We start from the raw sequence: 26,228 nt of genomic DNA, 5'->3' as shown, positions 1-26,228 counted from the left end.
GAATTTAACATGTTTGGTAGTTTGGGATGAGGTGATAAGTACAAAGTATGTTAACTTGGGCAGGGGTGAGATTTTTCCAGTTCAAAATTAATGCCCCTACAAAAAATGAGAGCAATGGAATGTTTCACCCAGATGGTTTGGCTCTTTAATATCTACAAACATTTTGAAAACACTTAAAATATTTTTCAACTTTTCTGTGCAGTTGCATTAGTTGATGATGGCTGACTTTCTTATTTCCTGTTCAGTTTTTCCTTTGCTCTCTCCCCAACTTTTAGTTTGGAAGGCTGTAGTCAGTCCACAAAATTGGACTTGTGGCATAAAAAACTTGTGTGGGGACTTCCCTGGTGGTGCAGTGGTTAAGAATCCGCCTGCCAATGCGGGGGACACGGGTTCGAGCCCTGGTCCTGAAAGATCCCACATGCTGCGGAGCAACTAAGCCCGTGCGCCACAACTACTGAGCCCACATCCCACAACTACCGAAGCCCACGTGCCTAGAGCCTGTGCTCCACAACAAGAGAAGCCACCCCAATGAGAAGCCCGCGCACCACAAAGAAGAGTAGCCCCCGCTCGCCGCAACTAGAGAAAGCCCACGCGCAGAAACGAAGACCCAACGCAGCCAAAAATAAAATAAACAAATTTATTTAAAAAAAAATAACCTGTGTGGGACTTCCCTGGCGGTCCAGTGATTAAGACTCTGTGCTCCCAAAGCACGGGGCACAGGTTCGATCCCTAGTTGGGGAACTGAGATCCCACATGCCGCAAGGTGCAGCCAAAAAAAAAAAAAAAAAAAAGTTGTGTAATAATGGAGACACATGAGTGCCAACAGGTGGTTTCACAATCTAATGCGTTGTGATAAATTCTGTTATCCTGCTGTTCGGCATGAATTCTGAGCTTGAGGATGGATGTTTGGAGGTGTGCACATTAACCACATCAAGATGAGGCTCTCACCTGCAGGGGATGGGGTTTCACTGGGGCTATGGAAGAGCTCCAAGACTGCAAATGATGACTACACAAAGGTAACCAGCCGGCTGGCTGAGAGCTGCTGCAACTGTTAGACAAACCGTTTTAGTCCCTGGTGGAGAAAGGAAAAGCCAGGGAAGTCAGCTTCTTACCACCCTCTCTTCATCCTCTACTATAAAAGAAGCCTCCATACCCTAAAGGTGTGATCGCGAGGCAGGGCACCCCAGGACACACAGTAGAAGCTGGTAGAGCTAGTTGCCAGGTCAAAGTATGTCCACTCCCCTGCTGGGTATATGAACACTTTATTTTCAGTTTTTTAATTCTGGCAGCATCCTTAAAACAAATAATCATTTTGTCTTCCTGAAGAGTTCAACTGTCTGGTAAAAGTAATGAAGACTAAAAAAACACTTGAGAGTTTGTCTCCTCATCATCCTGAAAAGAGCTATAACCCAAGACTTTAACCTCAGAAGCTGTTGATGGTACATAACCTTTTTGCTTTTCTGTTTGGTTTCGCGAACTCATTTAACATAATCACACTTATTTAATCCAAAACACTAACCCGAGATTTTCTCCTCTCAAGCCCCTCCTATTTTTACCCCAGAAACCTTTCAGGGCACAGTGGTGGGCAAAGGAAGTAGGTCCTTTCAGAGGAGCTTCATTCAATAAATTCAACCAATATTGATTGACCACCTATTATGCCTCAGATACTCCCCTCAAGCCATTTGGAATGTAACAATGAATAAAAGAGACTGAATTTTTAAAAAAAACACCACAGGAGCTATGGAGCCGTGGTCTTGAAATCTGATCTTAAGTAGGTCTCATCACCTGAAATTACTGTATACATGAGAATCTGACTGGCAAGCTCACTTGGTTGCCAGGACCCAGCTGAAACCTGAGCAGCCAGAGCACGCTACTCCCTATAATAGAATTACAAACATTTCCCCAAAGTGTTTTAGCTTTTGTTTGAAGAATGGTTTACCTATCATGCAAGATCTATCCAATGATCACACTTTAAAAAATTAGATTGGGCTGTCAAGAAATATGTAAAAAAAATTTTTTGAGCTTGATTTAAAAACTATATTAAAACTCTTGTGTATATCCCAATTCAGTGGGTGGGGAGTAAGCTGATCACGGTAGTGCTGTTACCCCTTTTAAAACAGGTTTCCATACAGCAATTTGTATTTCAGTATTATGAGGAACTACGTGGTTTGAAAGAATTGATGTTGCTCTAAAAACCAAACAATTTTTTTAACAACTTTATTGGAGTATAATTGCTTTACAATGTTGTGTTAGTTGCTGCTGTATAACAAAGTGAATCAGCTAAACGTATACATATATCCCCATATCTCCTCCCTCTTGCGTCTCCCTCCCACCTTCCATATCCCACCCTTCTAGGTGGTCACAAAGCACCGAGCTGATCTCCCTGTGCTATGCGGCTGCTTCCCACTAGCTATCTATTTTACATTTGGTAGTGTATATATGTCCATGCCACTCTCTCACTTGGTCCCAGCTTACCCTTCCCCCTCCCCGTGTCCTCAAGTCCATTCTCTACGGCTGCATCTTTATTCCTGTCCTGCCCCTAGGTTCTTCAGAACCATTTAAAAAACCAAACACACACTGCTCAGAATGGCCATCATCAAAAAATCTAGAAACAATAAATGCTGGAGAGGGTGTGGAGAAAAGGGAACACCCTTGCACTGTTGGTGGGAATGTAAATTGATACAGCCACTATGGAGAACAGTATGGAGGTTCCTTAAAAAACTAAAAATAGAACTACCATATGCCCCAGCAATCCCACTACTGGGCATATATCCTGAGAAAACCATAATTCAAAAAGAGTCATGTACTAAATTGTTCATTGCAGCTCTATTTACAATAGCCAGGACATGGAAGTAACCTAAGTGTCCATCATCAGATGAATGGATAAAGAAGATGTGGCACATATATACAATGGAATATTACTCAGCCATAAAAAGAAACGAAATTGAGTTATTTGTAGTGAGGTGGATGGACCTAGAGACTGTCATACAGAGTGAAGTAAGTCAGAAAGAGAAAAACAAATACCGTATGCTAACACATGTATATGGAATCTAAGGGAAAAAAAAAAAAAAAAGGTCATGAAGAACCTAGTGGTAAGACGGGAATAAAGACACAGACCTACTAGAGAATGGACTTGAGGATATGGGGAGGGGGAGGGGTAAGCTGTGACAAAGTGAGAGAGTGGCATGGACATATATACACTACCAAACATAAAATGGATTGCTAGTGGGAAGCAGCTGCATAGCACAGGGAGATCAGCTCGGTGCTTTGTGACCACCTAGAGGGGTGGGATAGGGAGGGTGGGAGGGAGGGAGATGCAAGAGGGAAGAGATATGGGAACATATGCATATGTATAACTGATTCACTTTATGTTATAAAGCAGAAACTAACACACCATTGTAAACCAATTATACTCCAATAAAGATGTTAAAAAAAAAATTTATACTTCCACTTTCAACAAGTCCTTCCCTTCTTTCACTTTTATTGGAAGTTGCTCCTTGCTTTTTCTATCAATAAAAAGGCAGAGTTATTTCCAGACCACATACACAGCTGTATTCTTATTTGCTTCCTTTTGTAGTTATTACAGCCTAGAAATTTTCAACTCATAACTACTTCTTGAGAATTTAATATATGTGGTTATCAATGGAATATGTCTCTAACATAAAACATTATAATAAAGCACTTCCATATTTAGTGCATTTATCAGATGGGTAGTTAAGTTTTAAATTAATCCCTTTATACATCTGCTTTTTAAAAATAACTACTCTGAATATAAAAGTCAAATAATCAAGTCTCAGTTTGCAATTCATACATAATAGGAATTCTATGTTTTAATACCTAAGGGTTGAATTTTGTCAAGAAGCAACAACCAAAAACCACAGTGCTTTCCAGTTGACAAAGGTGTTTACACGCATCATTTTTGAATTTAAATAATTACTAAACTTTGTCCAGTGGATATTACTATATGGATGAGAGAGTAGTTTGGCTGAAGTATGGGTATCATCATCTCTACTTAACAGATACATAACCAGAGACCCAGTAGGGTTAAGTGACTATCTCAAGATGGAACATTCATGAGGAGGCATAGCCAGGCCTCAAGCGGTCACTGTACAATTTTCTATAAATTATAAAGAACTCTCTTACAAATATATAGTGATCACATGTCAAAGATTTAACTCATTAGCAAGGGGATCAGCAGAATGACAAGGCTGGTTCAAAGACATGAGAAACTGATACACAAATACACACACACACACACACACACGCATGCACAGAGGAGAAAAAGAAGGCTGTAGTAAGACTGCAGAGATAGATACAAAACTGGATAATGCCTTACAAGGCAAGAAAACCATAACTCTTGGAGTTACCTTTTTTAGCAAACAAATCCTTTGCAACTTATCAAGCTTCTCTAAGTTACTTAACATCTAACTTCAGAGGGACTGGGTCCTAGTCAATAGTAAGTACCAAGTTAAACGTTACCTCCTCTGGAGCAGAAGTCAGCAAACTTTTTCTGTATGTGGCCAGAGAACAAATACTTTAGGCGTTACAGGCCATTTAGTCCCTGTCACAGCTACTCAACTCTGTTGTTGTAGCATCAAAGCAGCAAAAGGCAATAAATAATGCATGAGAATGGCTATGTTGCCATAAGCCATTATTTACATAAAACAGGTGATGGGCTTGATTTGACCCACGGGATAGTTTGTCAACTCCCCTGCCCCAGAACATCAGATGATCCGTAAATGGACCAGTTAGGCAATCCTCTAAGTACAACTTTGAAGAGACCTGCAGTAATCTTTTTGCTTTATTTCCAAGTTTTAAATAATTTTTTAAAACATACCCAGGTTTTCAAACGATAACTTTTGTAGTGCTTTTCCCGCACTACATAAGAGAGCTTACTTTGCTGTCTCTCTAAGGCTCATTCAGACTTTGGACTTCTGTTACAAAACAAAGTAAGGCTCTACTAAAGAACATTAAAACAAAATTACTGAGTGTTTTTCAACATGTCTTCGACTTGCTTGGTTTGGTAAGATTCTGTGACTCCCTACCCCTTTTCCACAGCCCTGAAGAATGCCCATCGGGACCAACAGGAAACATAATGCCGATGAGAACTTGCTGAGTGCTATCAGACATACAGGATGCCAGACACTTCCAAGATGAAACAGCACTGATTTGCAGGCGTGGTCGTAACAGTGTCACATGATTCAAAGGGATGGAGTCCATGTACCACCTATAGGACCTCAGCACACAGACTTCAGGAACCAGTGACCTACAAGATGTAAGACCCAGCAGATGGACCTGCATTCAGCTCATTCAAAAACTGTTTCAGCCAAGATGTTAAAAAAAAAAAGACAAAATTTCATTCTTTTTATGGCTGAGTAGTATTCCATTGTATATATACACTACATCTTCCTTATCCATTCATCTGTTGATGGGCATTTAGGTTGCTTCCATACCTTGGCTATTATAAATAATGCTGCTATGAACACTGGGGTACACGTATCTTTTTGAATTAAGAGTTTTCTTCACCTTTTCTGGTTATATGCCCAGGAGTGGGATTGCTCGATCATATGTAGTTCTATTTTTACTCTTTTGAGAAACCTCCATACTGTTTTCCACAGTGGCTGCACCACCAACACTGTACAAGGGTTCCACTTTCTCCACATCCTTGCTGACACTTGTTGTGTTCTTTTTGCTGATAGCCATTCTGACAGGTGTGAGGTGATATCTCATTGTGGTTTTGATTTGAATTTCCCTGATTAGCAATGTTGAGTATCTTTTCGTGTGTCTGTTGGCCATGTGCAAGTCCTCTTTGGAAAAATGGTTATCCATGTCTCCTGCCCATTTTTTAATTGAATTGTTTTTTTGATGTTGATGTGTAGAGGGTGTTCATATGTTTTGGATATTAACCCCTTAGCAGTCATATCATTTGCAAGTATTTTCTCCCATTCAGTAGGGTGTCTTTTCATTTTGTCGATGGTTTCCTTTGCTGTGCAAAAGCTTTTAAGTTTAATTAGGTCCCATTTGTTTATTTTTGCTTTTATTTCTTTTGCTTTAGGAGACGGATCCAAAAAATTTTGCAATGATTTAAGTCAAATTTTGCCATTTACAACAACAACATGGACGGACTTGGAGGATACCATGCTAAGTAAGTCAGACAGACAAATACTGTATAGTATCACTTACATGTGAAATCCAAAAAATACAACAAACTAGTGAATATAACAAAAAAGAAACAAACTCACAGATACAGAGAACAAACTAGTGGTTACCAGTGGAGAGAGGGAAGTGGGGAGAGGCAAGATAAGGGTAGTGGATTAAACAGTACGAACTATTATGTATAAGCTACAAGGATATATTGTACAACACAGGGAATATAGCCAGTATTTTATTATAACTATAAATGGACTATAAGCTTTAAAATTGTGAATCACTACATTGTACACCTGTAACTTACATTATATTGTACATGAACTATACTTCAATAAAAAAAAAAATTAAAAAGATGGCAAGTTGAACACCGTCCTTTTATAGTGGAGACTACCTGACCTCTCAAGAAAACACTCGTATGTATCCGGACTCCTGTTAAGTTAGAGTTAAGATTCAGGCACAGTGTAAGTCCTATATTGAGCTCATGTAATCTCATCAATAGCAGGTGACTGCCAAAGAGCAAAATGCTAGAAGCATAAGACCAGGTTTTGATTAATTCAGCTATGTATTATATACCTACTGTGGGCTAAATACCACAAAAGAAACTGCAGTTACAAAGTTGAACACAACCCAGTCCTTACTCTTAAAAAGCTTAACCTATCAGGAGAAAAATGTAGGAAGTGCCACATGTAACAAATACTAAAAAGGACAGTCTGAGACAGAGGACTGGGAAAGATGAGGGAGCAGTGAAACCCACTGGGGTAAATCAAACTGAGTGTTAATGGCTTCAGAAATGACTAGCAGGGGCTTCCCTGGTGGCGCAGTGGTTGAGAATCTGCCTGCCAATGCAGGGGACACGGGTTCGAGCCCTGGTCTGGGAAGATCCCACATGCCACGGAGCGACTAAGCCCGTGAGCCACAATTGCTGAGCCTGCGCGTCTGGAGCCTGTGCTCCATCCGCAACAAAGGAAGCCAGAAAGGCACAATGGCTCTGCTTAATTTTATAAATTATTACCAAATCAAGTCTAAAACTTAAATGACAAATAATACATCCAGATAATAAGATAAGCAAATGGGAGTCAAAAGGAAAGAGGAATAAGACATTGATTAGGTTATTACTAACAGTTTTTGGAGAGGTAATGCCTCTCACTGTAAAGATCTTTCCCACCAACTTCTCTCTTAAGTTGCTTCTGGTAGACTTAAATTATCTTTTAACTTCCTATTTCTGTTGTTATAGCCACATTTATTTCTGTCTGCAAGTGATCATGCCTTCCTCCCTCCAGCTGGTTTTCTAATTTTTCAGCTTCTAGAAACTTTTAAACAGAAGAAAATCTGATAAAAATAACTTGATATCATGTGATGTGTTGACATATTAAAGGAATCCTGTTGTTGCTTAACCAAGATCATATTTCTATTCTTAAATGTTTCTCCAATAGGCAACAAGGTTTATGTGTAATATTTGAACATCTCTGAATGGTTTACACTTAGAATAAAGTTTCACAGGCTATTTTTAGAAATGTAATACAATTATTTGTCTTTTCATTTAGAGTGATGTTATCCTATACATAAGAAAGCCATTTAAGAAATTCTGATCCCAAAACGTGGTTTACCACAAAATTTCAAGTAGTTATAAAAAGGAAAAGCAATTAAAAGAGTTGTAAAAAGGAAGAAAAAGAAGAGATGGGAAAACATATACTGAATCTAAATTTCCCTTAGAAAACATTTTTCCAAGTGAAACGTAATTATTCTATTGCTGAATGACCATTATAAAAATCACATGGATCACCATATGATACTTAAATAGTTATTTAAAAAATAGGAAAGCAGTCCTTTAAGACAAAAATTAGACAGTATTTTCACAATGAAAGTTAGTCAAAAGGTTTTGGAAATTTTTAGAATGGTTCACTTAAAAAAAAAAAACAAATTCAGCAATTCTGAATTACTTATATAATTACAGGCTGGTTTTATCGGTGAAAACCAAATACAACATTAAGTATTAGCACGTAACCAACAATGATATGGAGTACTATACCAAAGGAAGATGCCTTTCTTGATGACAGAATGACAGAAAAATGTAAACTAAAATTATACAGCATTGAAAGGAAATCCACCACTCTTCCCTCTGATTTAAATCAACTGTCAAGAAGAAAACTGCGAGGAGTCAGAGAATAAAACAAGTGAACCATCATTACAAAGAAGACACAGGAATCTTCTGAAACACAATACAAGAGTAAAATCTAACCCTTCTTCAAAAGTTTAGAACACTGTTAGTTAAAAGGCCCGTTTTCACAGGCAATGGTGTGCCAGTAAATTAACCTGAAAATAACGGTTACTGTGATGGCTTTAAAACATGTCTGCAAATCATTTGACACCCCTCAATTCAAATGATGGGTCAGACTTGATGCCTCACTTCTAATGAAAAAAACGGGCAGAAGTGATACTGTGTGACGTTCAGCTTCTGCCTAGCAATGCTTATACGCTCTCTTAGGGCACTGGCTCTCAGAAGCCAGCCACCATGCTGTGAGGAAGCCCAGGCCACGTGCAGGGGCCATACACGGGTGTTTCGGTCAACAGCCCCTGCAAGACCCCCAGCTGATACCAGCATCAACTTGCTAGTCACATGAGGGAATCATAAGCCTTCAGATGATTCCAGCACCTGGCCTTGAAGTCCTCTAGTTAGGCCACAGACATCGTGAAGCAGAGATGAGCCACCCTTGCTCTGCACTCTCTGAATTCCTGACCCATAGAAACTGAGACGATAAAACTGCAGCAACAGGTAACTGAATACCATTACCTAGAACGCACACACATCTAACATGGATTTTTTTTCAAACTGAAAAAAATAACTTTTATACAAAACAATTATAGGCTATATGCTCCACTTAATAAGTTTAGTAGGTTTTATTTAAGTAATACAATTAAACTTCATTAATAAGAAGCTCTCTTAATTTGAAATCTGAGACAATTAGACTAAAGTGTAGAGTCTTAAGCTGGGTGTCATCATTAAAGTGCCCTGGAAAGGAGAATTTAGGGAATCCATGCAAGAACACGTGGAGAATATGGAAGCTAGCTAAGAGGTCAGACTGTTCTGAAGTGCTCTAAAAGTGGGACACTCTCCACGAAGAAGGCACTCGATGGTTATCAAGTGTCAGATGAACATTAGAAGCCCTGAGTTCTTCCTTAATCACTTTATACATGTTAATTAGTTTAAAAGTATTCTATTTGGCAAATTGGTCAGTTTAGTTGAAGCAAATGATTTGTGCATACATATATATTATCTTTTCCTAATAAAAGGTGAGCTCCCTGAGGGCATTCCTGATCATGTTCATCTCTGTACCCCGATGGACATAACACAACGTTGTAGGTCCAACACCATACTTGACAAGTATTTGTGCAAATGCTCAAAGTGCACAGATGTACCTGAAGCTAACTCAACTTTATAATTCACTTTTAACTAGTTTTTTCTGCCCTTCCCCACCATTAGTCCAAACTAATGTTTTATTATACTTCCAAGAGCATACTTTGTACCCCTTTATTATCATTTACCAGTGTATTCACAGTAAAGATAAAGTACAAAGGCCTGCCATGCGCAGATAGTGATCTGAGGTGCTCGAGCCCCCCCCACCGCCCCCCCAGGACCGTGCCCATAGTGCTCAGTGCACAATGTGAGGCTCTGTCCTCGCCGAGGGGATGGCAGCCCACTCGCTTCCTTCTGCAGCTCAGGACAGAGAAAACCTAATCCATAAGATGTCCATTCTGTCACAGGCATTATTTTTAAAAGATTACAAAGACAGGACATTCTGATTAGGATAAAAAAATAAAGACATCTAATTTTTAGTTTATTCCTCCAGTTCAGTCAGAACTGACACCAAACATCTTTGACAGCGCTCCATTACCTGTGCTCAGACGTACACTTTTCACTGAATCAAAATTCTGAAATATTGATTTATAAGGTCATAACTATCTTTGAAATTAATCAGCTTACTGAGCAATTTAATACACATCCATACACATTCACATTTAACTACAGCTATAACTATGATATTCCTAATTTCTCCACTTTCGATCTCAACACATAACTTGTAATAACAAGATACAGTTCTAGTACTGACCTTCTAATTTGTTGTATGGCCCTAGACAAGCCATTTTACATCTCTGCCTCCACCACATCTAACAGAGATAATGATACCTTTTTTTAACCTATTTTATAGGTAAGTAGGCATAAGATTTATGTGAAAACATTTTGCTAATGCTGCTAATCAAACACAGATAAAATATATAAGGTTTTTTCATATTAACTACTTTCTAATATTTGATTTGTTTTTATAATTTAATCAAAATAAAGATGATTCTTTCAGAACTAAAAAATTCAGCAGTTACACAAGGTGAATTAAAGTAATAAATCTAGTCATAACAATAAATGCATTCATCCATGTTCTCATTTAATTACATTAAGAAATAATAATTATAAAAATAGGTAAAATGTTGTGAAAATATTCCTATTTATTCTAGCTTAGAGGAGTTCATGCCCATATCAATGGACTCTCTGGCATCAGACACAGCATCAGGTACTCGAACAGTCATATTGTCCATAGCCTTTGTCAAACAGATTTGGCAGCCCAACCGCGATCTGTGTAAAAAAGGGGGGAGGTATGATTTAGTATTAAGTATATATTATTCACAAGGCAATGCAGTTACCAGGACCTTTTCTTACCCAAAGCATAGGGATTTATTTACCTTTTAAATTTCCATTAAGTAGAAAAAGATACATCCAACCCTTTCAACTAGAGGAAAACAGAATGTAAATATGAAAAACAAAAAGTGTGATACGCCAAAGCTTCATTTTAATCTTTCTACTTATTGTTTCACTGGAACTACTGCTTTTTGGTGACAGGACTGACAAGCAATGAAATGATGAGAAGGCACAACAGTGGAGAAGAGAACTGAGGTTTTAGCAATGCCAAGAGAATGACTAATCAATTCCCAGATAATTAAAACCATACAGTCTATAAAAGAAAGCTACACTTTTTAAAGCCTTTAAAACAAGAAATTTGGAATAAACACATAGACGTAAGTCATCAATTATCAGATGCATATTTTTCCCACAATTTTAACATCTCTGAAACCAAATGCATCTTAAAATCAATGGCATCTTACAATCACAGCTACACTGTGAGGTGGCAGTCACATCAGAGGTGTCTCTTCAATTGAGTTATGGGAACTATGTTAATACTATGTGTTGAATTTTATTACCATTCAAAATAAGTCCAAAAAGATTACAAAACAAAAATTAACAATACAGAGACCCAGCATAAATTGATATTAGGAAAGTAAATATTTGCCATTGAAAGAATAACTGTAATTCCATTTTCTTTTATTTTTTTTCAGTATTATGACCAATTTTATTCATATTTTCATATTTGTACAGTGATGTACAAATCTGTCTAAATAGCTCTAAATCTAAGTATAAATAGCTCTTTCAATATGCATAAAACGCTAAGTGATAAGATCATTTTACACCATATTTTAATCAGCAGAGCTTTTTCTTTCTTAACGGCACATAAAAATAAATACTATATTAGTCTTATAATCAAATTGTCTTCAGTTTGATGGAATGTGGTATGTAGGTCTTGGTTTTGTCAACATATTCGTCAAGCACCTGCTGAGCATCAAAAGGCACAGAACTAAATGTCAGTGGGTTTGCAAAAGAACAGCAACTCACTTTGATCCTTACTGAACACCTCTTACATGCTGGGTGCCAGGGATGCAGGGGTTAGAGCCAAACAGACCAGTGGTCCAGAATCCAACACTGAACATGACGTGTTCACAAGCAACTTTCTTAACCCTGCCAAATATTAGTTTCCCAACCTCATCCTAAAGATGGATAATAAGTGGGTTCCTCACAGGACTGCCATGAGGATTAGTTGCTAATATCAGTACTAAGGCGTGAACTTTCAATCAAATAGAAGAGCTGAGACACATTTGCAGATAATTAACACGTGAGACTGTGACAAATGCCACAGAGAGAGAAAGCTGAAAGGGCTGAGGAGAAAGCACTGACTTCTGACGGGGGAGATGGTGTTTCTAATGGGCTTTGAAGGCTGGCTAGAACTTAATATTTTAAAAAAGATAAAGGAGAAAGGCATTTGAGGCAAAGCTAATAGGGATTCAAGGCATGTTTGAGGCAGTATGGGTTTTTGGCCTGGCTGCTGTGCAGGCCAGATGAGGACAGGGGAGTGACGGGCTAGAAAGGTGGCCAAGCCATGGACAGCTCTGAACACCAGTGAAGGGGTTCAGGTTCTTACTGGTGAGCAATGAGGGACCACTGGGAGGTTTCTGAGTAAGGAGTAAGTACTACTGCCATGGGAAATATTGATTGCTGATAGAAAAAAATCCCCTTTTACCAATAATTCCTATTTGTTGAATAGAAACAGCCCTGACAATACTCAATTATGCATTAAGCTCTGTCTGCAAGAGAAAAAATAAGGCAAGCCAATTTAGACAAATTCATTAGGACTGTGGTGAGCCCTAGAGAGACTGTTGGTTACTCTTGGTGTTCGTACAAAGATGAGTAGGGTAATGCTAGCCTTCAAGGAACTTTTAGTAAGGGGCACAGGACAGAAAGAGCTACCAGTGATACAGGGCAGAATAAAGTAAGTGTAGTAACAGAAGAACAAGAACTGTGTGGGGGAACACAGGGAGGGGTGGCACCGAAAGCCCTTGCTGGTTCTATAGCCCTAGAAGATAAGGCAGTGGCACTGTGGCTGTTCTCACTCCCCTACTTCCTCCTGGAAGGTCTCCGGCTCTAGGGTCTACCAGTGTAGAAAGTGTCTTACACCTCTACAGAAGGAGACGGACAGCAAGTCTTCCTTGACTTCACTATTAATCCTACAAAATCTCACACTTGTGCAAACCTTGAAGACATTTTCTCCATATACACCTGACAGTGGAAATATACTAGGTGTTAACGTTAACTTTACTTCTAAAGTTTGGTTTTCAATGCAGAGAAGAAGCGTCAAATAGTAAAAAACCAAGGGTTTGGGGGTCCAATGTAACTGATCCAAACCAGGGCTCTGTCATTCTCTGTGTGGCCTTGAGCAAATCTACAAGAACTAAGCTTTGTTTCCGGCATTTGAATTAATATTATTATAGTCAGAATGCCAACAAAAACCATTTAATGAATGCTTCCTTCACCAGACACTGTTCAAGGAGCTTCACGTACATTTATTAGTTGACACGACACAACAACCCTATGAGGTAGGTACTATTATTATCCTCATTTTACAAATATGGAAACTGAGGCCTCTGTGTAGATTATCCATGGAAACTGGTAGCAGGGAGCAATGACAACTATCAAAAATAGATTCACAGATAATTCCTGAATCTCTCTACCAACCATTAATTCCAAAAACAGTTGGTGACGCCTTTGGTGAATCAGGCACTGGAGACACAATGATGAAATAAGACATGGCTCCTGCTCTAATGGGGAAAAGGAGACACGTAACCAGTACAATAAGTGCCATATGAGCCCGTGTATCAACAATCCATCATTAGTCAAGGTTAAGTACACCCTAAAATAAACATTAAAATGATGCTGTTTTATCCTAAAAATTATAGACACTTACATAGCACTTAATTTTAAAAATAAACCTATGGGACTGCCCTGGTGGTCAAGTGGTTAAGACTCCACGCTCCCAATGCAGAGGGCCCGGGTTTGATCCCTGGTCAGGGAACTAGATCCCACATGGATGCCACAACTAAGAATTTGCAAGCCACAACTAAAGATCCCCCATGTTGCAATGAAGATCCCGCACGTGGCAATGAAGATCCCACGTGCCTCAACTAAGACCTGGTGCAGCCAAATAAGTAAGTAAGTAAGTAAATAAATAAATAAATAAATAAATAAAATAAACCTAAGAACTAAAGACTGAGTTTCCTTGTTTCTTTGTTTGGATGTATATGGTACCCTAGAAATAGAAGTTTACATGCAGTTACTATCTTTGAGCAAAATTATTTTCACTCCAAATATGTCAGTGTTTTCTAAATCCTACCTGTGAAAAGCATTATACTCTTTCCCCACAAAGCATTTCTACAAAAATTCTGTGTACTTAAGAATATCAGCTATAAAATGCCATAAAAGCTATTTCCTGCTTTCCATTATCTTGTTCTAAAACTTCTGAATTTTATTATCAAAGTTCTTGGCTAGTTTACATTTACAACAGGTCTCTTGTATCTTCTCACACTCATGTACCTCTCCTAAATGCAGCTCTCCAATTTCTCTCATTTTTTTTTCTTTTCATTCAGAATATTATCTGTTACATGTGCCTACAAATTTCATCTGAATAAAAGGGCAAGCAGTTAGCTATGATTTACCCCTCACATTGAAAGAAACAATTTTCAGAACCAAATTAACACAACATTGAGTGTATTCTGTGTGTTATCCTTTAGAAAAAAAAAAAGGAGGTGTTGATAGAGAACGTGGCACCTGAAGATGTGAGGGGAGACAGGCAGATGGCAGCCACAATAAATACCAATGACCTAAAAACTTTTTGAGGATTATTAGATAAGAGGGTTTATCTTAAGGATCTAATAAAATTGTGGTTACATGATACACATGAAATAAAGCTATTATTATTACTATTATTTCTTATTTTTTTTAACTATTTTTCATTAGGGCCACCAAATTACAGTTAAACACCAAAGCCAACCTTAATTAAATAAACTCTTATCTTGTCCCTTGAAACAGTAAATTAACTACCTATCTTCCCTAACTCAAACCAAAAGACTAGATAATTAAAAAAAAAAAATAAGGTATCACTTGATATCTCTTGCTACTATAAACCTTACCACTTTTAAGATTAATTCTACTGGGCTTCCCTGGTGGCGCAGTGGTTGAGAATCTGCCTGCCAATGCAGGGGACACGGGTTCGAGCCCTGGTCTGGGAAGAGCCCACATGCCACGGAGCAACTGGGCCCGTGAGCCACAACTACTGAGCCTGCGCGTCTGGAGCCTGTGCTCCGCAAAAAGAGAGGCCGCGATAGTGAGAGGCCCGCGCACCGCGATGAAGAGTGGCCCCCGCTCACCACAACTAGAGAAAGCCCTCGCACAGAAACGAAGACCCAACACAGCCAAAAATAAATAAATAAATTTATAAAAAAACCCAAACAAACAAAAAAAACCATTCACTGAGTCCAGTTGACCTCCTTTGTTGTCCTTCTTGACGTCCTCCTTGCTTTGCCATTTAAAAAAAAAAAAAAGAGTAATTCTACTTATTAATAACAAGAATAAGCTCTGATTAATTTACTTTAATGTACAGTGAGAAATAGAAGTATTCATTTTAACATAATTACTTATATTAAGTTTTTTTAAAAATTGTATTCTCTCAAGTAGGTAAAATTTTCCATTATAATTTCTTTCAATTATCAAATCTGTCCTTCAAGAATACCATAAAAAGCATTAAATTTAATCCCAACTCATTAAATTGTGATAAATATTAATTCCTGGAATAAAAATAGATGAAAAAAGATTTATTAGGATCTAGAACTTATGCTTCTAATACTTCCAATTAATCTTTTTTTTACTTCTGTTAAAAGTTTCATAAGGGTTAAACTGTAGAATACATAACAGAAATGTCACATATTTGATATTCAAAGTCTGTGACTGTTATCTATCTACACTGGGAGAACCCTATTACATGCATGCATATTACATGTCTCTGGTCAGAGACAGACATGAACTAATAAAACTTTTATCCTCCTAGATTATTATTACAACGGAAGTGGTCCAAAAATCTTACCTATCTGTTAGTCCATATGCCAGATCAAGCATGTCATTCTCCTCATCACTGATTGCTTCTAATTTCTCAAATATGTGCTGTTCAAAGATGAGGTGACAGGTGGAGCAAGCCAGGGTTCCCTCACATGCACCTACAAAAGCAACAAACATTGACTATGCTCCCCTCTACATTCAACACAATTCAAAATTGACTTGAATTAATTAAATAATTTCTAAATTTAAAAATCAGCATTAGCATACATCAATGATAGGACTTTATTTCTGAATGACAATGAGAATTAGGGACAACCCCCCCATACCCAACACACACACACACACACACACACGCACACACACACAATTTGAAATCACTTTCAAATATTATTTTTAAAAGGTATGAACTAGATGCTGTGAGGGGAAACATAAAAATACAAATCCTAATACCAAAGAGCTTACAAGTTAATAATAAACTCAGATATGCATACATACAAAAATGCATGCATTTTAAACTTATATAGTAATGATTTATATAACAGCTATGCAAGTTACTTACCTTTTCCTGGAGAACGCAACACAATGTATAAAGCCGCACAGTATATAAGAGGAACCAGAAAGTAACCAAACCAACATCTAAAGTTAAATATTTTTCTCTCTCAATCTCTCCTTATAATCAGGACAGAATCAAATAAGTCACTTTAAGAGTCACATTGGTTTGGGACTTCCCTGGTGGCACAGTGGCTAAGAATCCACCTGCCAATGCAGGGGACATGGGTTCGACCCCTGGTCCGGGAAGGTCCCACATGCTGTGGAGCAACTAAGTCTGTGTGCCACAACTACTAAGCCTGAGCTCTAGAGCCCACGAGCCACAACTACTGAGCCCATGTGCCACAACTACTGAAGCCCACGCACCTAGAGCCCGTGCTCTGCAACAAGAGAAGCCACCGCAATGAGAAGCCCGCACACTGCAATGAAGAGTAGCCCCCGCTCGATGCAACTAGAGAAAGCCCGCGTGCAGCAACAAAGACCCAACGCAGCCAAAAATTAATTAATTAATTAATTTAAAAAGAGTTCTTTGTACATTAAAAAAAGAGAGTCACACTGGTTTAAAATAAAGAGAGAAGAATATTTCTCCCGTTCCATGTTTTTAAAAGTCACTAATTTAACAGTTATTTATTGAGTGCATATTAATATGCCAAGGACTGTTAAAAGGGAACTGAAAAGTCATCCAGTCCAACTAAACTATGAATCTGCTCTGCAACATCCTTTTCCCAGGGGTTACCCAGCTTTTGCTTGAAAACTTCCTGACAAAGAAATCCTCACTGCTTAAGCCAGCCAATTTCACACTCGGCTTCTACTGAGCTAAAAGTCTGTCACTCTGTAACTTTCCACCTACTGCTCCAATTCTATCCCATGAAGTCAAATCCTTTTTTTCTCTCTGGCTCTACCGAGGTATAACGGACAAATAAAATTGTAAGATATTTAAAGCATACATCGTGATGATTTGATATACGTATATACTGTGAAAGGACTCCTCTCATTTAGTTAACACATCTGTAACCTCATATATTTACTTATTTATTTTTAGTGAGAACATGTAAGTTCTGCTCTCTCAGCAATACAGTGCTATCACTGCAGTCACCATGATTTACATTAGATCCTCAGTCCTTAATCATCTCAGAGCTGAAATTTTATACCCTTTTACCTATTCACCTCCCTATTTCCCAACCTCCCCCAAGCCCCTGACAACCACTTTTCTATTCTCTGTTTCTGTGAGTTTAGTTAGTGAATCCTTCTAAACAATAGCTGTTCATATATTTGAGAATGTTCTTTCTTCTCCAGGTTGAGCGTACCCAGGCCCTCCAAATTTTTCTTACGTAATGACATAGTTCTAAATCCCTTCCCTCAGTCTGGTTGGGCTTTTCTTAAAATACATCCAGAAGAGGATCTGACAAAACAGAATCATCCAGAATCATGTTCTCATTAAATTCTACCTAAAAAAGTTATTCTGGTTTGTTTTTGAATAATAATTTTTAAAGCCACTATACAACTGTAAAGATTATAGAGTCCTAGGAGTAACTTCAGTTTGATTTAGATTCTTTTGGTCAATAAACACTATATAAAATATTAATAGAACTACTATCAATAATTAGTGAACTTCTTAATTTTCCTCAGAACAAATTTATCATTTTAACAAGAGTTGTTCTTTTATAAGTTAAACATTTGTTACTCATATTTTATTTTTTAAAACGTCAAGAAAGAAGAGAGAGGCTTCCTTAAACATTCATTTTTATTAAATCTCATTCAAAGCAGTAACAAGATAAAGCACAGAGACACCATATAGTGATGTACAGGGGTCATAAGCATGGACTGTGGAGCCAGATTCCCTGGCTTCCATCTCAGCTCCACTTTTTACTAATGGCATCACCTTGGGCCACTACACCCTCCTGCCTTAATTTCCTCAATAGTAACTGTACCAACCTCACATAATAGTTGCAAGAATTACATATGAGTGTGTACTTAACATAGGTACTTGCAACCACAAGTGACTGGTAGAAAATAAGAACTATTCAAGTGCTGGTAATTATTATGATTTGGAAGTTATAAGAAAACTTAAGAGTCATTCAACTTTTTTAAACCTAAGAGTAAGAATTAAACCCAAGAAGTTAAATGAATCAACTATGAATTTCTGCCACTCAATAATCTAATCCACTTTATGTGAATATTAAATATATAAACATTATATATACATATATTCAGTACATTTATGTAATACACAAATATATACCCACACCAACTGGTTATTTGAACAAGTACTTTCCTTTTCTATTTTTGTATAAATTTGAGGCATTTCACAGAAAAAGGTAAATGGATATATTTTACTTAAAAAGAAGTAAGCTTCCTCTGCTTAAAAAAATACAGATAGGTAGGTAGGTAGGAAGAAAGAAAGAGAGGGAAGGAGAGAGGGAAAGAGGGAGGGAGGGAGGGAGGGAGGGAGAGAGAGGGAGGGAGGGAGGGAGGAAACCCCTGCAGTAAAAGGAGAACTGGTGTAGTACAACCCTGAGGCCATCTGGGCTCTAGATGCATCTGCCATACTGTCTGCTGTGTCCTGGGCAAGCCTCTTAAGGGCCTCGGTTTTCTTTCATCTGTACCATGAGAGACTGAAGCAGATGATATCTAAGGGCCTGTTCTCTCTAACATTTTATGACTCCACAAAGAAGAATTACAGTTCTTAATGGATTTGTTCCCTAGTATTCAATAAATATATACTAACTTTGTTTTCTGTTTTTATCTCATCAATACCCAATCAAGACAAACTCAAAACTAAAACGGCAAATCGCTCTGAAGATACTATGGGACAAAATTCAGGAAATCCAGCATCTTTTGTCTTAAAAAGTACGTAAAACCTCCTTATAAAGTATACCAAGCAACTCTCCTAATTTAAAAAGCTTATAACTTTCCTTCATAGTTTTATTATTAAAAAAAAGACAAATCCTGAGAACTGCAAGCCATGTGTAACAGAAGATGCAAGAAAAACAAAACTCACAGTCCAGGGCGGGATGCGGCGCTAGGGGCTATAGAGGCAGACAGGGGACCAAGCACGGAGGTCTCTCATGTTCTCCTAAAGGAGCTTGAGCTGTCCTGTAAGCGCACTCCCTGCTTCCTGACACGGTGGGTAAACTAGCATGCTCGTAGTGGGTGGGTTGACACAGAGATGTTTCTGGCCAGGGGTTATGAGCACCTGTCACTTCACTGCCCCTCTCCTGGATCCAGACCCTGGAGGACAGTGGTTGCTGTTGAAGTTACGGGAAGCTTCTAAAGGATTCTGAGTAGGAAAGTGACATGGTATGTTTATTCTGGATAGATCTTGCTGGTGCCTGTGTGTAAAGGATGGATTTGACATGAACAAGACAGAAGCAAAAGTCAGGAGATTTCACCAAGGAGGAGGGGGAAAAAGAAGAAAAGAAGGATAAGAAACTGAGAGAGTCAAGGAGAGACCCGCCCCCTCCAAGAAAAGGAGTCAAAATACAAATGTGTCAAATGGTAGAGAGAGAACCAGAAAAGTGTGACATCAGAAAAGCCCAGGGAAGAAGAGAGTGCATACAATATGGTCTCAATCATCTCGGAATGCAGAGTAAAGTTCACATGTTAATAAATCCCTCCAGAAAATTTAGGACATTCCTTTTTTTTGCCATCTGGTCAGTCAAAATGAAGAGTTACCATCCGTGTTCCAGCTCTTCACTTTCTTCCCTAGGAAACCTCAATTCTTTTAACCTTCTCTTAAAGGCTTTATTTTCATTCTCTAACAATTTTCATTGCTCCTCTCAGGAACCTTGCCAATTATTTCCACATCTTGCTTAAGTTGCCAAGTTCAGAGCTGAAGAGAGTATTCTAGTAAGAATTTGACAAATGTTGAATATATACAGAAGATTAACTTTTGGTTCCTACACTCAAGTTCCTATTATACATTCTAGTCCCATATTTATTCTTTAGATAAACGCACCATGCTCAGGATTCCTCCTTATTTTACAGTTCCTTTCAAACTTTTTCTAGCACAAGTTGTCAACAGGTATGCTTTTCTTATTCTTTGTACTAGGAAGAAACTCAAATATAATAGAAACTTTAAAACTCAGAATGAAATCAACTCAGCATGCATAAGATGGCTACCACTGAACCAGAGACACATATGGTCATATAGTGGTACAAGTATCACTACAGAAAAAAATCTGGAGCAAAGATTTACAAACCCTGTGGATAGTACTTATAAGGAGAAATAGTCAATCCTGAAAAACTCCAAAATAATAAGACAATCTGAGCAGTTTTTTGGAGGGTTTTTTTTTTTTTAGATTTAAACTATATGTTCTATAAAAAATATGTTCTATAAAAAAGAAAAAACTTTTAGAGAACAGTGAAGACATGTCTCTGAAAAGGTATTAGGAGGAAAAAAGATTTTAACAGTGAGCCTAAAACTGTGAGAAGAAAACTTTAAGAAAAAGTTACTCCGTTTTTTTTTTTTCATCTCATGATTTCATGATGGGTATTTCTGCCAATTTATTTGTTTCTTGGTCTTGAAATTAGAGGGAGCTCCCCAATTAATAAGCATCTGACTTTTGCCTTTTTGGCATACAGGTCTATGAATCTTAACACATGTATAAGTTTGTGTACCCACTATCATAACCAGGATACAAAATAGGTTCATCATCCAAAAGAAACTCCCCTGTGTTGCTGTGCCTTTGGAGTCACAGCCTGCATTTCTATATAGTAACAACGAACCACAAAGACAAATTAAGGAAAACGATTCCATTTACAATCGCATCAAAAAGAATAAAATACCTAGGGGTAAATGTACCTAAGGGAGTAAAAGACCTGTACTCAGAAAACTATAAGACACTGATCAAAGAAATTAAAGACAACACAAACAGATGTAAACATACACTGTGTTCATGGGTTCGAAGAATTAATATTGTTAAAATGACCATACTACCCAAGGCAATCTACAGATTCAATGCAATCCCTATCAAACTACCAGGGGCATTTTTCACAAAACTAGAACAAAATTTTTTTTAATTTGTATGGAAACACAAAAGATCCCAAAGAGCCAAAATAACTTGAGAAAGAAGAACAGAACTGGAAGTATCAATCTCCTTGACTCAGACTATACTACAAAGCTACAGTAACCAAAACAGTATGGTACTGGCATAAAAACAGACACATAGATTAATGGAACAGAATAGAGAGCCCAGAAACAAACCCACACACCTATGGTCAATTAGTCTATGACAAAGAAGACAAGAATATACAACGGAGAAAAGACAGTCTCTTCAGTAAATGGTGCTGGGAAAACTGGATACTACATGTAAAAGAATGAAATTAGAACATTCTCTAACACCATATACAAAAATAAACTCAAAATGGATTAAAGACCTAACTGTAAGACCTGAAACCATAAAACTCCCAGAAGAAAACAGAACACTCTTAGACACCACAGCAATACTTTTTAAATCTGTCTCATAAAGCAAAGGAAATAAAAGCAAAAATAAACAAATGGGACCTACTTAAACTTAAAAGCTTTTGCATATAGCAAAGAAAACCACTGACAAAATAAAAAGACAATCTACTGAATGGGAGAAAATATCTGCAAATGATATGACCAATAAGGAGTTAATCTCCAAAATATATAAACAGCTCATACAAATCAACATCAAAAAAAACAAACATCCCAATTTAAAAATGGGCAGAAGATCTGAAGAGTATAGCCACAATGTAATACAGTATGGAGGTTCCTCAAAAAATTAAAAATAGAACTACCATGTGATCTAGCAATCCAATTTCTAGGCATACATTTAAAGGAAATGAAATAACTATGTCAAAGAAATATCTGCACTCCCATGTTCACTGCAGCATTATTCACAATAGCCAAGATAATGGAGACAACCCAAGTGTATGTCCATGGATGAATGAATAAGATGTGGGGGGTGTGTGTGTGTGTGTGTGTGTATAGATACACACACAATGGAAGGCTATTCAGCAATAAAATAGAAAATCCTGCCATTTGTGAAACATAAATAGACTTTGAGGGGATTATGCTAAGTGAAATAAGTAAGACAGAGATAGACAAACAGTGTATGACCTCACTTATATGTGGAATCTAAAAAAGTCAAACTCGTAGAAACAGAGAGTAGTGGTGGGGGCTAAAGGAAATGGGGAGGGTGGTCAAAGAGTGTAAACTTTCCGCTATAAGATGAATAGGGTCTGAGGATCTACTGTAAAACATGGTGACTACAGATATAATACTGTATTATACACTTGAAATTTGCTGAGAGTAATCTTAAATGTTTTAACCACACACACACAAAAAAGGAATGATGTGAGGTTAACCCTATTGTGGTAATCATTTTGCAACTGAGATGTGTATCAAACCATCACGTTGTACATCTTAAACTTACACAATGTTAATTGCCAATTATATCTCAATAAAGCTAGAAAATAAATAAAACAAAACCGTGGTGATGGTTGCACAACTCTCTGAATATACTAAAAAAACAACGTATACTTTCAATGAGTAAACTGTATGGTATGTGAATTATATCTCAGTAAAGCTCTTCCAAAAAAAAAACTCAACTAGATATATTTTTAATGGGTCTACCACTGAACTCTTAATTCTATTTCACTCATCTGCATGTCTATGTTTTTGCTAATATTACACTGTCTTGATTACTGTAGCATCAAGTTTTAAGATCTGTACTATACATATGTCTTCCAGCTTTATCTTTCTCTTCTAAAATTGTTTGGCTATTCTAGTTCATTTGTTTTTCCGTAAAAAGTTTAGAATCATCTTGTCTGTATCTAGAAAAAATCCTGCTGAGATTTTAATGGGAAATGTATTAAATCTATATATCAATAAAAACTGACATCTTTACTATGTTGTCTTCCAATCCATGAACACAGTATGTCTCTCCACTACTTAGGTCTTTGCTCTCTTTCATCAGAGTTTTATAACTTACAGGATACTGATGCTATACATATTTTATTAGATTTAAACCTAAAAATTTCATTTTGAGGAGCTATTGTAAATGTTCTTTTTTTTGTAAATGTTCTTTTAAAAAATTTTTTTGGTTTCCAACTGTTCATTGCTGGTACACAGAAATACAACTGATTTTTGTGTGTTGACCTTGTATCCTAGGACCTTGTTAAACTCACTTAGTTCCAAGATTTTTTTTATAGATTCCTTGTGATTTTCTATGTAAATAATCATCTAAAAACAAAACAGTTTTATTTCTTTTCAATCTGTATGCCTTTTAATTTTTTTCTTTTTTCATTATTTTATTTTTATTTTATTTTACTTATTTATTTAAATTTTATTTATTTTTGGCTGCACTGGGTTTTCGTTGCTGCACACAGGCTTTCTCTAGTTGCAACGAGCAGGGGCTACTCTTCGTTGCGGCACGCAGGCTTCTCATTGCGGTGGCTTCTCTTGTTGTGGAGCACGGGCTCTAGGTGTGCGGGCTTCAGTAGTTGTAGCACATGGGCTCAGTAGCTGTGGCACACGGGCCCTAGAGCACACGGGCTTCAGCAGTTGTGGTGGGCTCAGTAGTTGCGGCACGCAGGCTCTAGGGCACACGGGCTTCAGCAGTTGCGGCGCACAGGCTCACTAGTTGTGGCTCGTGGGCTCTAGAGCGCAGGCTCAGTAGTTGTGGCGCACGGGCTTAGTTGCTCCACAGCATGTGGGATCTTCCTGGACCAGGGATCAAACCCATGTCCCCTGCATTGGCAGGCGGATACTTAACCACTGTGCCACCAGGAAAGTCCTCTTTTTTCTTTTTTTGCTTCATTACACAAAGAGTTCCAGCATGATGTTAGTAGGGTTGTGAGAACAGATATCCTTGCCTTGTTCCTAATCTTAGGAGAAAGGCATTTCATCCTTCAGCATTAAGCATGACGTTAACTGTAGGCTTTTCATAGATATCCTTTATCAGCATCTGATTTTGCACCACAGCTGATCTGGCACTGCCCACTTGTTTTCAGTTAAAACACGGGAGCTGCCACCAATTCTATATCCCGTTTGAACAGAGTTCACATCCTTATTGAACGTCCCTGCTGCTCCCACCTCCACTAGAGCCACAACCCAAAGGCTATAGGCAAGAACAAAGTGGATGACGTTCCTGGTGGGCCTCATCTTCTAACTCCTTTTCAGCATCACAGAATTCCCAGGCTCCTATCCAACATGAAATTATCTGCATTGAAAATCAGCAGTATATATATTCCCAATGCCAGACTGCAAAGTGGAGTCCCCATAGTGTATGTGGGGTGTGTGCATTGTGTGTGTGCAGTAGGTGGGCCCAAGGAGTTAAGGAGTTCTTGATCTGGTATTAAAAGTTAGAAGTTGCAATGCATTTTCTCATAGAAACCAGGCTATAAATGGTTATTAAGTTAGTCGTGAAGAAACAGGTTCTATGGGTTGGCCCAAAAAATTTAGCCACCGTGTATAACAGTATTTCCATGGGAAAACAAATTCCAAATGCCAACTAGTTGACCTGAAAATGGATTTGGTAAAAAAAACCTATCCCTAAAATGGGAAGTGTTTGTTGTTTTTTATGCTTATCACATACACAGGGAACAACTCTACAAAACACACAGTGGGAGGCAATCTATCAAAGGAAAAGGGATACAAAAGCAACAACTATAGAACCTTCAATCTAAAACTGATAGCTGATCAAAATATGGGTACACTGATATAATAATACACGTGGATAGTTGGGGATTGAAAGCACAAAAGTTATGTGACTTATGCTTATATACAGCCCCAAAGCAGCACTGACAGCTGTCAGCTTTTAGTGTCTTTATAAGTGGTTGGTTATATAAGAGTAAATTAATAGGGTAAATGTGTATATATGCGTGTGTATATACATATGTAAATATAGATACATACACATATATTAAACATAAAGTGAACACATTTTATGAGTAATACATTCTCAAAGATTTTGAAATTGCTGAAGTCTCATAATTCGAATTATATTCTCAATGAAACAAAATGTAAAGTAGGGAGTGGGTTCTTATAGTTTGTAAATCTATAATCCTCATATTTTTGTTGCAAAATATACTCAGAACAAACATTTGAAGTGAAACTTTTTACATTACTATGTCCACTTTTCAAATAATCAAAAATACTCCATGGCTTACAACAGACGATAATCTGAACTGACTTAGGGACACATTACAGCCGTATTAGTCCCTGATGCCAGCATTTTATCCATCATCCTTGCTTGGTTACACAACAACTGTCATGAACTTAAAGGTATGTACAGTTTAGTGCCGCTTTAATATTGTTGGCATTCTGGCTAATGATTCAGAGTTCTGTCTCCTAAATTAACAGTAATACAAATCATGATAGGTTTTTGGCTTTCTTCATTGCATTCTGTCACATTTAACTTCTGTCCCGAAATAACTCGCTTTTGGATGCATTTTTCGGCATTAACACTTAATGAATGCTTGGCTGAAACTGTCATAGGCTTTAAAATGATATTAAATTATAACCACAGTTTAAAATATCAGCACTACAGTCAACAAAAATCACACAGACATCAGATGTCTGGAAACAGCACAGTTCACATGACACTGACAAAGGCTGACAGGTATTTGTTTACAATTGTAAAAGGCATGGAAGCAAATGTAAAATTTATAATTCGCACAGCCTGCCAGCTTGAAATTATGGGATTCTTGACAAAAGTTTTGGTTTTCACAGTACTTCTGATTTTACTAGAGTGAGAACTTTAATATTGTTAACCTGTACAATTTCAAATTTGCA

General features: G+C 37.6%; 1 protein-coding gene across 4 annotated transcripts in view; it reads right to left on the bottom strand.

Annotated features, from left to right (window-relative positions):
• Nucleotides 1-9,969: 9,969 nt before the first annotated feature.
• The window catches only part of FDX1 (ferredoxin 1), a 35,838-nt gene continuing 19,579 nt past the window's right edge, over nt 9,970-26,228 (bottom strand). The window contains exons 3-6 of one of the 4 annotated variants that reach the window (XM_036861113.1): nt 15,945-16,074; nt 15,335-15,380; nt 10,885-10,931; nt 10,641-10,777 (exon numbers count right to left, since the gene is read on the bottom strand). In XM_036861113.1, coding sequence (XP_036717008.1) covers nt 10,899-10,931; nt 15,335-15,380; nt 15,945-16,074 — 209 coding nt within the window. In that variant the 3' untranslated portion in view covers nt 10,641-10,777; nt 10,885-10,898. Of the gene's footprint in view, nt 10,778-10,884; nt 10,932-13,566; nt 13,627-15,334; nt 15,381-15,944; nt 16,075-26,228 lie in introns of those variants that run through there. The other 3 variants (XM_036861114.1, XM_036861112.1, XM_036861111.1) reach the window with 3 other exon arrangements.

This window comes from Balaenoptera musculus, chromosome 8 (assembly GCF_009873245.2).
Source record: "Balaenoptera musculus isolate JJ_BM4_2016_0621 chromosome 8, mBalMus1.pri.v3, whole genome shotgun sequence".
Classification (NCBI taxonomy): domain Eukaryota; kingdom Metazoa; phylum Chordata; class Mammalia; order Artiodactyla; family Balaenopteridae; genus Balaenoptera; species Balaenoptera musculus.
This window is presented reverse-complemented; position numbering and strand designations above follow the sequence as displayed.